Source organism: Aulostomus chinensis, chromosome 19 (assembly GCF_037954235.1).
Source record: "Aulostomus chinensis isolate RoL2024-O1b breed Wild chromosome 19, RoL_Achi_v1.0, whole genome shotgun sequence".
Taxonomy (NCBI): domain Eukaryota; kingdom Metazoa; phylum Chordata; class Actinopteri; order Syngnathiformes; family Aulostomidae; genus Aulostomus; species Aulostomus chinensis.
Window position 1 is genome coordinate 18,665,861 of NC_141338.1, and position 17,853 is coordinate 18,683,713.

The window sequence follows — 17,853 nt, forward strand, 5'->3', positions numbered from 1 at the left end:
GACAATTCATTCAAGTGTCATCTTTAATACACACACACACACACACACACACACACACACACACACACACACACACAGAGTTGCTGTTTGCACCATGAAACTAGACAGTGGTGTTACAATCCTGCTGCACCTCCAGCGAAGTTAGCAGCTTGGATGGACCTCACCCAGCAGGCACCATCAGACACGGACGCTGAATTTCATCCAACATTATAACAGACATCCAGCTAGGGGAGATGGAACTGTTCAGAACAAAGACCGCAACCCAAGACCTGGGACGTCACTGTCACCTCCCCCAGCAAACGAAATAAAGATGGTTAAGACAGCAAACAAAGTTGCCATATTGAGAAATGACAGTCTATCCAGGGTGATCTCAAATGAGTTTGCAGAGCTACTCTTTCTGTTTATTTCCACTCTGGTATTTGCCTGGAGAATGTTGAAAAAAAAAAGGAACTTTTGCCACTGAGTCTGGATCAAACGTGTGTGTGTGTGTGTGTGTGTGTGTGTGTGTGTGTGTATGTGCGTGCGCGTGTGCTAGCAAAATCAAGCTAAGGGGTAAGTGAGATAAGTGGCTTTTGCCGTCTCTGCAGCCATCTAAGAAGAGTTCTATGTGCATATTCCACTCATGAATGCAGGAGTAGAAAAACAGACAAATCTGCAGAAATACTCAAATGTATTCTTAAATCATGGAATTTCTTTGAAAGATATCACTTAATCTATGAAGGTGATTTGGAGGCGAATAAAAGCCCCCATATTTAGAAACATCTCCTGCTTTCTCTCACAAACTCGAATGATGTCACACCTCTCTTCAGAACAGCAGCGCTTTTTATTCATTCGTGCCAGAACAAGACGGTGATTACTGTTTGCTTTACCATCTGAACCCATTTCAAAAATGCAAACAAGCAGTAATTAGCATTCAGTCAAATGTCCCCAGTTACATAGACAGAGGGGTTTTCCAACACTGAATTCTACAGGAGCTTCACACACCCTTGGATGAATGAGAATTCCCGCTAATCCCCCACAAGGTAACAACGCCACTGAGCCAGACCCTGACCTACTCCTCCAGTCAGGACAGAGACACAAGGCAGCTCCCTTACATGGACAGCTGGACACAATCGACTGCTAACTCAAGAGGCTTGGACCGCTTCATAAATCAAGTTCTTTGGACTATGCCAGTCAGGCAGCTTGTCCTCTGCCTGGGTAAATCCTAGGCTGGATCAGCAGCAGGCAGATTGTAAACTCTGTAAACCACCATGAGGCTTGTGTGGAAATTCGTACTCACATTCGAACTTGTACATCTACAAGTGTCGCTGATGGAGCCACACACTCCTGAACTCATCATTCAGCAAAAAAAGGGTGTTCTGCCTTTCAAGCCCACCTGCAGTACTTGGAAGGACCAATACAGTATTTTTGGTGAGCTATCTAAGAGAAGCGCTGCCCAAAGAACCTGACAGGTAATGACATCGTAGCTGGACTGTGTTCTGTTCAGGGACATCCAGATGGAGGAAGAAGAGCTGACTGACAGCACCAGCTTATTCGATTAAGTTTATCCTGATATCAAGATTTTTGGGCATAGGGAACAACATTCAGGGAGTTAACCCAGTTTGATCCAAACTTCCAGACTTCCAGTTTGATCTGAACCAAAATTACAGGCGTGAAGCCTCAAGACACAACGTGAGCAAAACAGTCAAAACTTGAGCTGAACAACAGAGGCGTGGTTTCGTGGTTCCTAGTTTGAAATTTCTTTCTGAATGGTTTGAACTTACAGGACCATTTACAGGATGTCCAACTGGAAATCAACAAAGCACAGATTGCAGTGATAACTGGGACTGATCCACAGGTTTGGTAGTCCTGATTTGTGAAATAAAACCTTGAGCTGAATAACAGACAGGAGAACAGAGTTGAGGTACAGAATAATCCACTAAAACATTAAGATGTAATCTCACCTCCCGAGAGCAGTGTGTGAATAAAATGTCAGACCTGACAAGTGTGTCACCTTTCCTTTCCCACATGTACAACTGAATGAGTCCAGGGGGCCTCAACACGTCACAGATGGAGACAGATGACAGGGCCGAGCGAGGCCCGAGACACTGCTGCACAGATGCCTGTCAGCCATCCAGCTATGGATGAAGACAAGACTGAGTGCGTCCGAGGGCTCCATTCACACCCCACTGACACATGTATGACCTGACCTTGGATGGAGAACCTGACCTGATATAGAGAGAGGCTGCACAATGCCCACCCCTCTCTATATGCTTCACGGCAAAGTAAAAAAGGCTGTGGTGTAAGCTGCAGAGGGAGCCAAATCACCGTCTCCATGAACCAGTTCCTGGAGATCCAGATCTCAATTCAGTGTGAGAGGCAGAGCACGTGCTCGGTGATCAGATCATCTCTCGACACACCGGCACTGAAAGATGACCATCAACACGCTGTAATAGGAGGAGCTCTCGCGCCTTGGACAGCGCTCACAGCTGCATGGCAAATCCTGATTTTACACTCACTTCAGCGGCCATGCAGGCTCAAAGTCGTTGGCCTAATCTGGGGAAAAATGGGCCTCCCAGCTGCAACAACGTATCTGCTCTCTCAATGACTTCTGTGCCGTGAGCTGAGAAGAACATGTCAGATAAAACTTCATAGCTCTTGCATGAGCTATGTGCACAATATGTAATGTGCACATTGTCTTAATTTATCAAATTTGTTACAAAACATCTGAACCAGTGTGGCACTAGAATTTTGTTTCAGTGAGAAGGACATCCATAGGACATCAAGCCCCCAGCACAGTTCTCAGCCTCGTGGCCTCTCCTGGGAGGCTGGTCAGCATTTCTCTCCTGTGCCATAGTGGGTCTGATGTAGGTTGGTTTTTACTGGACCCTCGAGCCAGCAACAAACGCTGATGTTGCTCTCTGACGAAAGTTGCATCACTGATGAGCGGTCAAGTTTGTCATTGGCCGCTGCTCATTCAAAATCAATCAGCCGAAGCGGTTTACAGAAGCTTCGTACGTGGTTGCACGGATCAGTGTTTCCCCGGGCTGGCGATGACATTGGTTGGTTGGTGACGCTCCGTGTAATTGGGCAGAATTTGGTTTTGGCTGGACTTTCCCACATGAAGGCCAAGAAACAATCTAACTTTGCAGTTAAGCAGTACCAAAGAACTTACTGACAAGTAACTGATCGCTCCCTCGCACCATGGGAGCTCGGCAACCTCAAAAACAAATGGACAGATCTGTGGAACGAGGAACTTAATCAAGCGGAGTTTCCCCTCTAAACTCTCACTGAACTGTTTCTTAAAGGCACTATAAAGTTTCATCTGCTAGCTTATCATAGCCTGCTAGGAAGGGTCAGCCTCTTTGATGAAACCAAGGCAAATTTTTGCACTAATCAATGTGTCTCTGCATTAATTGTTGATGTAATGAGAGTGACAGCTAATTACATTCAGCGCTTTATTAAAACTAAACTGATGATAACAACATATGGACGTCTGTCTGCTAGCTGTAATAATTATGTCAGAGGGTGAAACTGAAATCATGTTCCGTAAATCGCTGTGTATAATTTTCCTCTATCGGGGATTTCTGTCTGGATGGTTTAATCAGCAGTATTAACGTTATCCAAATGTAAGTTCTGACTTAATAGTATGGGTAGATTAACAGACTGTCGTATTTGGTAGGAATAAATCCTTTAAACTAAGAATTTGGAGACAAAGGAGTATTTGGGTGGATTAAATCTTTAAAACTGAAAGTATTTGAACAGAAAGTACTATTTAGGTGGATTAAACTTTTAAAACAGTACATACTTAAACTGAAAGAAGTATTTGAGTGGAATTAATTTTTAAACAAAGATCCTGAAAATGTTGTCTCCAACTCCACAGCAACCTACTGGATACTGGATTGAGCTGATATTACATCGCCTGGCAGGAGATGCACAAGTCTTCTACTTGAGAATAACATTAAAAACATATTTCTCTAAGGTTGATGGCAGCCAGCCAGTTGCCACACACACACACACACACACACACACACACACACACACACACACACACACACACACACACACACACAAACACAAAACCATCAGCATGCGAAGCTGCCATTTCACTAAAAACAGGGCTGCAGGATCTCATCATCTGTTCCTATGTTCACACGTTTACTCCGATGTTAAAGAAAAATGGGAGCCGAGCTCAGGTCATGCAGTGGTTGTACACTACAGGTGCGGACCGGGGGAGGGGTCACTGCACGGCAAGGACATGAGGGGTGAACACAGCAGTGTTTGAGGGCAAAGCCTGTACAAAATAGAACAGTTGGTTGTTGTGGTGGGACGATGGCAGTGATAACAGGCTGTTGCTTAAGTCTGGGAGATGGGGACTGCGCTTCGCCCGCAGCAGCTGTGATTGAGTTGGTCTCAGGCAATAGCGCTTGTGACCAGAGAGATAGGAAATACAGAAGCCAGAGGTCTGCTCTTATCTCGACTCCACGGTGTTTACTGTCAATGCCGCAGAGAGACAGAATAATACAGGGCACTGGCTTTGATGTGATGCCATCATCTGTCTCTGGGACACAACCCAGGCGCCTCAGGCAGCCAGAAAATGATGGTTTTCTTCTTGCATTTTTTCCACCTCTCAAACAAATGTATGAGCCTGGTGCTTGGTCCTAACTGGGAGAAGCACGGAAGTTGTGTGCCTTGCTCACGGGCCTAATAACTCGAAGTTAGCTTTGCCCAGGTGGCAAAGTTTTCAAAGCTCACTTTTCCACCTTGAAAACGGATGAGACAGAAAGTCTCCCTCCTTTATTGTGGCATGTGACCTTGAGGCTGCTGCGTTATGAACGTATCCCAGTAACCGTGAAGCGCTGCAGCGTCATTGTTCAGGGAGAACTCAGTGCTGGTAACCAGTGTGTCATAATTGCTTTTGTACCACAGCAAATTTTTGGACAAAGTTTGGCAAAATTCATGTAATTATACAAGTATAAAGTAGTAATTAAACCTGAATGCCAGAATGAATGAACCCTTTGGCCCATTTACTTACACCTCTACTGTCAGGCACTGAAAAGCATATTTTAAAAAAATCAAGCTCATAAATATATTCTACACTAGTATTAATTTTCCACTTTCACTTCAGTTCGTTAGCTTTATTACCCAACCTTAGTCCATGTCGGGGTTTTATTTCATAATGACTCTTCATGACAATTCTCACAATACCACATAACAGTTTTGTAAAATGTTTGAAGTGGGCTGAGAGTACTTCTGAAGTGTTTTTTCTGCCAATTTCATTGACTGTAAAAAACAACGTGAAAGTGAGAAAAGCATCCGTTTACTCCTTATTTGTTCAAGTCAAGTCAGTTTTATTTGTAGGCACCAAATCACTACAAAAGTTCTCTCCTGACTCTTGACTAGTAGAGCAGGTCCTTCAATGAACCTCCACCCAACAATTCTCCATCAGCAAGCACATCCTGCAACAGCAGCCACCAAAACCTTCCTTTAACAGGCAGGAAGGTGGAGCAGATCCAGGATCAGTGGGGACGTAGGTCTGCTTTGACCGGTTGACCAGGGGTCAGTCGACTACATTTTATGTTTACTCTTCCAGTGCAGCAACTGCAAAGATCAGAGGCCTGCCGCCTTCATCTCTTAGCTGCAGCTTTGTGGCCGTGCCTTTAATACAGCACAGTTCACTGACTTAGACTTCAAATTGGAAATCAGATAAATACATGGCAGCACGACCATGTTTCTTGAAAAGGCACAGTTTGCCACCCTTCTTAAAAGCTGTTTCTTTCAACAGCATTTTTTTTTTTAATGATGAATCTACAATTAACTATTAAAAATGAGCGAAACATACGGTGGCATAATGTCAAAGCAGCAAAGAAACAGCACTGATATAAATCATTCAAGCTGTGTTCTCGGTCGTGAAGACAAAGAAACACAGGATAAGTACTTTTGCCCCAGAATTTGTACCGCAAGCAGAAACACATTTGTTTTCTCGGTCCCACAGCAACTCTTCCCAACAATGATATGAAGCCACCAAACACCAGAATACTGCACCCACCCACAATACCAGACTCCTGCTTCTCCAAATCCACCAATCTGACCTTTTCTCCTCTCCGTGTTAACAATGCGCTCACTTCTTTTGCATCCTAGACTAACACTTACCATGCTTTCTTTCAGTGCACTCTTGGATTTTGAAAGTGCTGATTTCAAATCCTTTTATCCTTTCTCTCGCAATCAGCAGCCCTATTTTAGTTCAATCACCTCCTCTTTAGAGTGGGAGGCTGAGAGACAGCTTTGTGCGGGTTGCGGACTGTCGTCTGTTGCTGCTCCCCGCTCTGATCTTTAAATTGTAACTCTCCGCCTCTCCGTGGTAAGAGAATGGTTATTGCTGCAGATAGTCCTGAGCTAATGCAAGGCTTTGTTGGCTTTGAAATGACCGCGCAAGGCAGCTGCATGCGGTACAAGTCACGGTTAATAGCTTTATGTGGAGGTGACTGACCTGCAAGTTCTAGCTTATATGAGCTTTCTCTGTCCACAGACTTTCCAAAAACACCGATATTCTGTGGACACTTTACCACACGTGACACCTGAGTGCTAAACAAGCATCAAGCATAATGAATCCTTAATTAATGCTTTTTGTTACGCTTCCATGTAAAGTGGACAACAAGAATCCTCAAACACCACCATCTATTTTACTGAAACCCCTAGAGTTAACACGAACACCACTGTAAACATTTACTGTACCAGACCGTTACTTCAATAACAGTTAACTAAGCATTAACTACCCGTTCTCAATGTACCCTTATGTGTTACCACGTATATTCATGCAAGTTCGGCCTGCATCGCTTCATGAAAACCACATCAAAGCAATTAGCTAGCAATTTGTTTTTCTGATTTTGAAAAACTAATTGCAGTAAATTGTCAAGATCTCCCAACATAGAGGCCACATTTACATTGTAATTATCTTTGTGAAAGATCCAAGGAGAATAATAGGAGAGCACCAGGATCTCAGTGTGAGTTCAGCAGCAGTGTGAAACATACAAAGCCTTGAAGGGCATCAAATCCCACCTGAAAGATGGATGAGACGAATCATCAGAGAGAATTAAGAAAGAGCACCAGGGGTAAAAACCACGGCTGACAACAGGAGCAGGCTAGAATACGGACGACTGCGTGTTCGGTTAAGAAGAGGCCTGGTCTTATTCCAAGCGTCATCTGGTTTACTTCTGTCCTGCAGCGATACGATCAGCGGACAGCAGCATGTTTAAGAAGTTGATTTACCTGTGAAAGTTCGTATTTACGTTGAGGGGAAAACACATCCAGTGTATGTTGCTTCTATCACGCAGAGAGGAAAAAAATGTTTATTTTTTAATGCTTTGGACTGCGCCTATCATGCCCGGCCAGAGATCAGCTGATAGCGCAGCAACGCCGAGGAGAGCAGCTGAGTGTGCAGCCGGCAAAACTTTCCCTGTGTTTATGAGTCAGAAATGATAAGAAATACAGGGAGAAATCGAAAGATTGAGATGCTCCGATATCTGAAGTCAGGGTCAGCATGAGATTCTGTTTCCCTTCCATCAACTTTATCAATAATAATAATAATAAATATAAAAATATGTAACAGGTGAGGTGTAATTAGCCCCATTGTAGAGTAATGTAATGAACTACCAGTCCACTTGAGTGGACAACCTCGTGTGCAATATCCAACACAACCCTTGTGCTGCTAATATTTATTGTAGTTGTCTGTAGTTTACGATCGTGAATTATACTTTTTTTATTGTAGTTTCTTCTATTCAGTGTTCTGTAATTCTTCCGTTGCTACTTCTGTTTTTCGGCTGCTGTCACAGTGCTCATTTCCCCACTGTGGGACGAATGAAGGTTTATCTTATCTCATCTTATCTTAACAAAGTAAGACATCACTTTTAAAGACTTGAATGGGTGAAGTGGGGGGGGGGGGCGTTTCTTTTTGCGTTAACCCACGTGTGTTGGACGTTTTCCTGACTCACCTGTATTGTGACAATTCTTGGTAGAGGCTGTCGAGTGTTGGCTCCACCTTCAATAGCAATACCCAGGGTGCTGGCACTCTTAGGCACCCTCACTAGAGTAGACGTGGGCTCCAACAGCCCCGGCTGGAGTAAGAGACAGAGAGTAGCACTAATAAGACCGGCAGAAAAATAGATTTGGATACATCTAAATGTACTTGTGCCATTGGTCATACTTTTCTGGCTTTGTTTATTCAATGAAGCACTTCAATTCTTAAAAGTCTCTGACAAATTAGATTAACACAGCCACGAACATCGTTAGTCCCACTCTTATATTCACAAATGAGCAATTAGTCAAATCGCTTCAGAGAGCGGGAGACTAAAACTAATATTCAGACTATTTCATTTATCTGGATGGCACGTCTCCATTGTTCCTCTCCTCTGTTAGTCAAAGGAGGTTTCGTGTTGAGGAGGTTTGGCAATCTTTTCTTCATCGCGCCGCGTAACCACAGCGTACACGCACGTCACTCCTGTAAGAAACCTCGTGATAAAAGGGAATAAAAAGCTCCAGCCAGCAGCTGCTTCATTGGAGCTGCTCAGGTCTTTCACATTGCAAAATAATTTGATCAACTGTTGATTACACTGGTAAGTGAAGCTTTAAGAGATAACGCACTCAAAAATTGTATTTTCCCATACAAGTAACATAAACAGGTGCTTTGCGTTCACAAAGATGTTTTTTTTCCCTCCGACTTTGTAACAACAACGTCAATTTAGCCAGAAGCTGCTGAAGACAAACAACAGCAGGGTTATCCACATCTCCTCTATCCAGCCGTCTTCTCGGTAACCCTCAAACACTGGGATTTGAGCTAAAAAGAAACCAAGAGTTAACACTTCCAGCTCCTTGCTTGTTCACGCAAGCGTTGAGCCCAGCCAGTGGGCAGATTCAGCTGAACAAACGCACTATTGTTTGTCGGTGCTCGCTCATGGCAGTGGTCGCGCCAAACCACAGCGTCTTCTGCTGTTGTGAGCCATCAGCCGCCATTAGCTTCACGCTGAATATACCTGGCTGGCTCTTTCTGCATTCTGGATTCACAAAGAAGGGGGGAAAAAAAAAAGTCTTTATGAGTTCAAGGCACTTATTTGTGAAGACACAAACAGCCAGATTCATGCTTTGCGTGAAGTATTGCTTTAATTCTGATTGCTCACTGTTTTGCAGCTGTTTATGATACACAACTGCAGCCTGTTTAAATCTTGATGCATTTGGAGAGAAAATCACAGGAAAGGTTTGGGTTTTCAGTGAATACCAATGACAGAAACCCCTTAATGAGCAAACACACTGAGCCGGAGGCTACAGAAGCTACCAGACAAGGCTGAACACACCAATTAGAGCTCAAATACGTTGGCATTTTCTACGTTAAGCAACCTGCAAAATGTGTGAACCGTCTGTTCCGGACATGTTGTCTTGAACCTACCCTTCACCCTTTCTGCTTAATATTTCTCATCGAAAACAGACTCTGACCCACACAGCCCTCTCCTCCTAACACTCCGGCTACTCCCATCCCTGCCCGTAATACCTTCCCTCAATCAACAAGAACCAGAGAGCCATTTGAGAGATTCATTACACGAGACTGCAGTGAGTGATGGAATAACTGATGAAGCTTTTGACTGAATGAATGACATGAGTGGGAAATTAACACGAGTGAAACAGTTTGTGAGAAAACAGAGGGAGGAGAGAACAGATCACAATTAGAATTGGGAACAGAGTCAGGAGGATTGGCGTTAATGTTCCGCCAATTTATCAAACTGAAACACATTTGCACTTCTATACTTGTGAGGATCCGTCGCGACAAATTATTCATGCTCTGCCCGTCTAAACCTTAGAAAATTTCAAGAGGAAGGCAGTCACTTTCAAAACACTGCTTTGCCTTTTCGGGACGAGTTACGAGACATTGCCGCTTGCAGCTTTCTCAGGAAGCACTCATCCATACAGTTGCATTTGTACCCAGCTTAAGATTGCCTCATCTGAAGGCTGTGAAGCCCTGCTGATGGCGTCACACAAAACACACTGTTGTGAAGTAGATTGGATGAGCAGTTGTCCAGAAGAGAGAATTCCTACCGTCCACAGATTTTGTTTTTTTAAATGTGTTTCTTTACCGAAAATATCTTTCAAGGACTAAAACTCAAGCAGTCCTCACAAAGATAGAAACACACGAGCACACACTGTTTAATTAATCACACACATTCCACATTCCCCGCCGTTTAACAATTAATCCGCCCATTAATCCATGTTTGGATCACAGCTGTGCAGAATCACCCCCTCACCGGTTTGGTGGGGTTGTCCCCCCCGCCCCCCTGGCTGTCCCGAGGGTGGCGTGCGTGTGAGGAGTGGGAGCTGCTGCTGTCTTTGCTGAGGTGTCCTGTCTCAGCTATGTCCACGCCGCTGTCCTCACTGAGGGTCTGGCCATTGTCTGACAGCTGAGACAGGGCGCCACCTGAGGGGGGGAGCAGGCAGACGGGATATCAGAGTCCCAAAACTTCAACATCTGTTTGCTTTACTCTTCTGCTTTAAAAGCTCCCTCCAGTTTGGGAGGATATTAAGATAAATGTACTTCGCTCAAGACGTTGTCAAATGGAACAGCAGTAAAAAAAACTCTGTTCCATTTGCTCTGACAGGGTATGATTTTAATACTAACACAAGATTAAATGCTTATGAAGATTAGTGATGTTTGGCACGTAATTGCAATCACACAAAGCGTTGTGGTTAATTGGAGAGATTGCGCACACGATATTTATAGGCATTTTCTGACAGTTGCAATAAGCCTCGGCATCTGGACGTATCAGCTGATGAGTCCCAACTGCAGCAGCCAGACTGTTCAAGACAGACACTACAAACACCGAGGAGACGCTTTCTCGTAGCCTTTCAAACGCGGACACATTTACAACCCAGCCTGACTGAATAATCAGCCGGCCAACATCAGACATATCAGTCTCGGTGAAGGACCATCAGATTAATCAGCCAGCTGACATCATCAATTAACCATAGGTATTATTGATGAACTGGGTGAGGTTAGCTGAAGTGGCTTGGTTTAGTTTAGAACTGATGTCCTTGCGTAATATGTCCAGTAGAGCGCGCTATGTTCCAGTACTGAGCTGATGACATCCTGAACAATAAGTTTTTTTGTCGTTCACCAGTTAATTCTGCCTCAGTACACAACTACACGTAGATTTGTTGCAACCATATTTTAAAAATACACTATGGGCCAATGTTTACATGTCATTCTCACTCCCTGATGTCAGTATCACATATCAGTTGGGCCCTGATTGAAAGTTTTAGCAGCTCTGAAGCGGAGCTCAAATTTAAATGGAGCTTTTTCAGAGGAAGCTCATGCTCTTCCCTTCTGGTATTACAGTTACTCAACAGTCTCATGCACAGCAGGTGTTGGCTGGAAAAGTACCTCTTCTTTGTCTGTTCTGTCAAATGGACATCTGCATTTTGTTGTACATTGTATGAATATCATGTTTTTGTTCAGTTATTTGCCATGCACTCCAAACTAATGAGAACATGATGTGATCCCCATAAAACACATCAGGCCCTCCTTTGCTCACCTCGAGCTTGGGGCAGCGGGCGAACCTCGTTGACATCTGGTTCTGCGTTGGGCCTGTGAACCTCCACAGTAACAAACTGCTGCTTAGAGCCTGGAGAGGAGGCTTTGGACATGGACAACGGCTTGAGGGGAAGAGAGGGTGGTGGAGGAGGAGGAGCAGGGAGGGGAGGTGGAGGTGGAGGAGAAGGGGATGGGGCTGCAGGCTTGGTGCCTCTGGTGGGGGACCGGACCCTAGGGAAAGGGCCGATGTTGTGCTGGGTGACCTTGGACACCTGAGGGGCTGTTATTTGTTCTTTCTTGGAAGGTGCTGTGGGCTCTCTCTTGCGGATGGCTGCACAGTCTCGAGAGGGGTCCCTGGCAGGCTCTCGTTTGTGGTTTAGCGAAGGTGAGGCGGGGGCGTGACCCGGCTCTTTGCTGTGGTAATGGGAGATCGGGGCAGTGAAGTACAAGCCTGATTGGGTGGACTCGGACGAGGGGCATTTGTTGAGCTGGTCTCTTCTACTTGGGCGCCTCTGCACCCCTGGCGGGGGTGGAGGCTTGAAGGAGGGGGGGGATTCGGCTGTAGTGGACTGTACATCATCCTGAAGTGAGAGGATATTTCCATCATGATTGATTAGGGGTGCGACAAGATATTGTGGCATAATAACTATGATTAAAAAGGTGACCGTATGTTTCATGGAGCTAAAAACTAAATGAAGAATTAATTAAACCTGATCAGTTGGGACTCTAAAAGGTATTAATTTCTCTCTGCCACAGGGTGCAATTATATTCCATCCATTAATATGGGTTTAATTACATCCTTAAAATGTTCTAAAGTCCTAAAATAATATTCTGCTCCCAAAATATAAAATCTGTGTGTGAGAGAAAGTATAAAATACAGAATCAAAAAAAAAAAAAATTGCTCCTCGCTCTGATTTAACAAATTAACAATTTATCTGTGAAAAGATATAAAATAAAGTGGAGGTAAATGTAGATTTAAAGTGATATTTCACCCAAAAAGTGTAAACTGTGACTCAGCGTTAGACGTGTCGACCTCACAAAGATCTTTTTTACCTGCCGCTTGGCTTCTCTGTGACTCAGAATGTCAGAAAGCTCCAGCCGCAGAGTTTCACTTTGAAGCAGAGAACGACAACAAAGAACGGCAAAACTGTCCAAAATGTCAGTTTACACTCTCAAACATCCTCAAGTACAAGCCAGAACATCTTTATCCATACAAATTCTCGAAACCTTGATTTGAGCTTAAAAGAAAAACTAGAACTACTTCTGGTTCAGCTCGACCGGGAATGGCCGTGACTAGTTTGTACACTCAGTTGTTGGTCTCCGTTAGCTTCAAGCTAAAAGTGTGTTTTCTGGTTTTCAGAGTCACCAAGAAGTCATGCAGAGGATAAAAGCATCTTTGAGAGTTAAAGACATCTGTGAGTCACTGAACGGCCAAATACACTTTTTGGATGCAATACCAATTTCATTTGCAGGACTTCCATAACGGTGAGAAGAAGGGGAAATATTTTTAATGCCAACTTTACAGGGATGTTAGCGCCAAGATTCTGGGTAATTTCTAAAATTTGCTGGCATTCTTATTTGGTGGGTTTTTTGAGTCTAAACCTGAAGGAACAAACATATCAAAAAGGTTAGCAGTGTTCAGAGTACACGTCTAAGGAGGAGGAGAGGCTACATTTGTGGCGTTTAAGTTTTTGCTGTTGACGATGACAAGCGTACCCATCATTCAAACACAGCATTTTTGACTCATTCCTACCATATTCCACTCATCCTCACAACCTGCTCAACCTCCCCACCGGTTTTAGTGACAATAAAAGTCGATTTTGAGACGTTCAGTGCATCCAAACCATGTCGTTGCTGGCCGCTTCAGATCCACCTGCATCTCCAGGTAAGAGAGCTCCAACACAAACTTAACAGTGGAATGAGTAACACTGAGACACGAGTGGTTGGCTAGTTTATGAATTGAGACATAAAATGGATGCAAAACAATATTTGCAAAAGAAAAAAAAAGGGATGTGTTTGAGTTGCAGGCTAAAAGTGATCCTCTTGACCTCCCTCTGGCTAACTTTCAGAATAAACACAGAGCGCTTCATGTTTCTAATGGTTTGAGAAATTGACTTCCTAAATGCTGTCTTTTTTCATCTCCTTCATGCAGAGATGGAAAAGTAGGAGGAGATTTGGAAAGACCAGGGGGCATATAGCTCAGCTTCTGCTCTCCCTTTTCCATTCACTGGAGAAAAGATGAAAAAAGGCCCTTCCTCTCTAAAAGCTCAACTTCTCTTGCTCTCATTTGGTGCAAACCCTTGTTCCACTTCAACCTAACCCACAATAAAAAGCCTGTGGGTCATCTTGAGCAGCTTCATCCATCCCTACCTACTCTCCCATCCCCTTTTAAAAATCCTTTCTTCAAACTCCCCTCACTTCTTCCCTGTACCGTATCCATCTTTTCGTGGCCAAAGCCGGCGTTGTGCCTGCTGGCCTGCAGGGCTCACCAAAGAGACGTCGGCCAGGAGGGTGTTCATACTCGGTGGAAGATCCTGCTGATTACTCTCCACCACGCTGTCGTTCTGAAAGATGCAAAAAGAGATAAAGGGGAGAAAAGTGACAGGAAGATGGGGGAGTGATGAAGCAGAGGAAGAAAAGCCAGTGAGATAGAGAGGGAGAGAGAGAGAGAGAGAGAGAGAGAGAGAAAAACCGCTTGTGAGCAGATGTTAAGCACAGATGTGCGTTTATCCCAAAACAAATTGCAAAGTAGCTTTGGTGGATGCTCAATCTCCCTCATATTTGCTTGCCAATGATTGTAAGTCCAGAAGAAAGGCATGCTCACATGGCATGCACACACACACACACACACACACACACACACACACACACACACACACACACACACACAGCTATCATATCCTCCACTAGCAAAACACACAGGCTGCAGAATCGATAAGGAACCATCAGCTCAGTCCTAAGTGGGATTTTGTGGCTGGGTCCCACCGGTGTGATGGAGAGGAGGTAATTTGCAGCAGATCTGTGAGTGAGAGGAGCCCAGTTCAGAGAGATGTTGCCCTTCATTTAACTCTGCCACTAAACCAAAACAAAAGCCCCATCAATTGAGCTTAATCACCCCTCGCTGCCGTGCAGGGAGCACTTACAGACAATTTATATAATCACAAGAGCAAATCGGCTTTCTACATGTGGAGATGCTGCGCTGCACTGTAAGCAGGCTGAGGATGCTGCCTGTCCATGATCACATTCATCAGCACATCCCATCCAGAGAACAAGTGTGATACATCAGGCGGTTCTTCCGAGCTTGGTCGGTGTGGGGAAAAATAACAGTGCAGAAGAGCAGCTAGGATCCGACTACAAAATAGCAACTCAATAACGCTAGGTAGTGGACGGTGATTACATCACGGCATATATATATATATATATATATATATATATATATATATATATATATATATATCAAATGTACTCCATCAACTGCCTGCAAGGATTGTTGAAGGCAAAGGTTTCTAAACTGATTAATTTAAGGCAGAACATTGGCTGTTTAATCTGTGAAGAGATTTGGCCGGGCGCCGCGGAATCGCTGCCTTTATGAGCGTTGTGTTTCTTTTTTTGGTTTGTTTTCTGTGAAACCGAAACTAACAAGTTTAACTGCCTTGTTTAAGAGGATTGGTGTTGGGACTCTAATTTCTCCAGGAAATGAAATGAAACGATGGTTTCATTGAGGAAAATGATACTTTCTTACTATTTTCTGCCTCAGGCATTTTTCATGATAAAAACAACCAATGATCAAATGCTAATTGATTGATTTTTTCCAATACAATTTAAGGAGACTTCTTTAAATGCCTGTCCTGAATTCATGCTCGGTGACACTTGGGATGCTCTTGTTGATATTCTGGAGGAGTGTCTGTGCCTGCCCTCAGGTAAAACATGTAGGTACACTAGGAACCGCGGCTGCATGACAAAGTAGTCACACAAGGACTGTACAGTCTCTACCGTTAATTATCACGGTGAGGAAGAATGCGCTGGGTTCATTTGTATGAGAAGCAGTGAGTTACTCAAGTGACAGGATCACAGCGGCTGCGGCATATTAATTTACTGCTTAAATAAAACTTGACTGGGCCGATAAACAATATCGATCTGCTGACAGACACCTAATTGTGCAATGCGTTTGTGGCTCATGATTGGCCGGCTTCTCTTTGTGTTGGTGTAACGCAACGGTTTTAATTTTGTACATTTCCAATGTGTTTAAGAAAAATCTAGAAGTTCGCCAGCAAAGTAGAAGACTTTGATCAATCGTAGCTCTGGATTCATTCTCCCCACCGTCCTTCAAATATCAAGCAGGAAAGAGAGTGACAAATGTGTCATGTCCTTCCAAGAGGCTGCAAATGGATGCGATGAAAGACTGCGAGGGCGAACACAGTGAGGCAGATGGGAGAACTTGAAACTGAATTTAGTCAAGTCAAGCTCACATGGACCCGCTCAGAACATCCATGTAATCATTTAAGCCAATTCAGAATTAGCATTGTGTGTGCGGGGCAGATTGTTACACGTGACTCTTCATAGCTCATCCCTGAGCATCGCGCAGCCACAACGCTCAAACAAGCAGTCCAGACTTAAAAACACACTCGAGAAGTGCAAACTTTGAACACTGACCCCGTCTTTCTCTCACTGGCAGTCATATGGAATTAGCACATACAGACATTAGCATTTGTGCTACACAGCACAGTGTGTGTATGCCAGTAGCTAGCATACACACACTGTGCTCTGCTGCTGGCCTGAAATGTACGTTTAAAATCCTTTCACAGATTGCACTTTGCATTTTAAGTATCAACTAAAAAAGGGTTGAATGATTTAGGGGAAGGTATCATATTTTTAGAGAATTATTCGACTGATTAGCGTGAAGGACGACTAAGGCAAAGGAAGAATTTTATTTTACGGTGTAACCGTTGTGTTATACAGCGCAGGTGACAAGAACATTTCTTGTATCTTGATATTGTATTTGGAATATGTTTCAAAATAGGAATTTTCACTCTTTCGTTATTATTCAATGTTTGATTGAAAAAAAAACACCAACATATTGAATTGATTATGGTGTGATTTTTAGTGGGAGCAACAACAAGTTTTTTCCTAAGTCTGTAGAGTTCATTGGTAGGCTGGAATACCACTGCAGCTCCACAATATGAGGCTATGACTTTAGGAAATATTGCACGTCCTGTATTCAAAATGCAATTAATTTTTCGGCCTTGGTCTGGTCACTGCTGGAAACTTCCTTTGTCATATTGGATGACTTGCAGCCAGCTGACTATTGTTCCCAGTACTGAATTTATATTGTTGTTCAGTGTATTTGTTCTGATCAGCTCCTTATCCTCTCTCTGGACAGGATATTTTTAGCTCTTAAATTTATTACAAAGGCTATTTCCAACTCCTCGCTCTTGACATCTATTGTGCACCGCTTATAAGTGGCAATCACTCAGGCTTGCAAGGACTTAAAGTTACAGGAGGTACACAATAAATGTCAGGAGCAGGGAGTTACAAAAAGCCATCGGGCTTTCCTTCCTGGCTGTAATGCTATATAGAGTGAAATCATGTGTAAAACCCATTTTTGTATACGGACATTTCATGAATGAGGCCTGTTGTCATTTGCCATGTTTACATATCAATGTCAGGCTAATATGGTGAACTTTGGCCATACAGGAAATGAAGAAGTGCCAATTGCAATTGATTGTTTCCATCATGTGGTTTGCAGTGAACAAACCAGGCTACGTCGTGCATATTTCCATCTCTGGTTCTGCATTTTTTTCATTATCATTTTTTAAAAGACAAAAACCACCTCAAAAGAGCCTAAAAAATTTGTGCGAACTTGAGTTTTTTTTTTCCAATTCCACCGTTGCCATTAACTTTTTCTAATGCAATACCTGAAAATAAACAAATAAACGTGTGTTGATGGAAACGCATTAACGGAATGATATCTGAGGGTTTGCAGCATCATTCAACATGGCAGCAGGATAGCAGCAGCAGCAGCGCAGCCTGAAGCCTGTTATCCTGCATACAGACATACTGTCTGTTTGCATTGGTATGCATTTGACGGTATACCTGGAACTGAGAATGGTTCACAAACCCAGTGTTTTTACCCTCTCAAACCCACCCAGCTCTCTAATCTGCTTTATACAGCAGTGCTACCAGTTACCCATGGGTCTGAAACACAAACAGACACAGACGCACACACTCGCTCTCTCTGTCACACGTGTAAATGCCGCCTCTCGGAGGGAAAGGCAGAAAGGCAGAGAAAACCCATGAGAGAC

The 17,853-nt window shown here is 43.7% G+C and overlaps 1 protein-coding gene across 4 annotated transcripts in view; it reads right to left on the reverse strand.

The window, feature by feature from the left end:
* Positions 1-17,853, reverse strand: part of whrna (whirlin a) — a 175,622-nt gene that overhangs the window by 7,253 nt on the left and 150,516 nt on the right. For 2 of the 4 annotated variants that reach the window (XM_086187186.1, XM_086187185.1), the window contains exons 8-11: positions 14,041-14,115; positions 11,553-12,132; positions 10,269-10,438; positions 7,971-8,093 (exon numbers count right to left, since the gene is read on the reverse strand). In XM_086187186.1, coding sequence (XP_086043312.1) covers positions 7,971-8,093; positions 10,269-10,438; positions 11,553-12,132; positions 14,041-14,115 — 948 coding nt within the window. Of the gene's footprint in view, positions 1-7,970; positions 8,094-9,122; positions 10,439-11,552; positions 12,133-14,040; positions 14,116-17,853 lie in introns of those variants that run through there. The other 2 variants (XM_086187188.1, XM_086187189.1) reach the window with 2 other exon arrangements.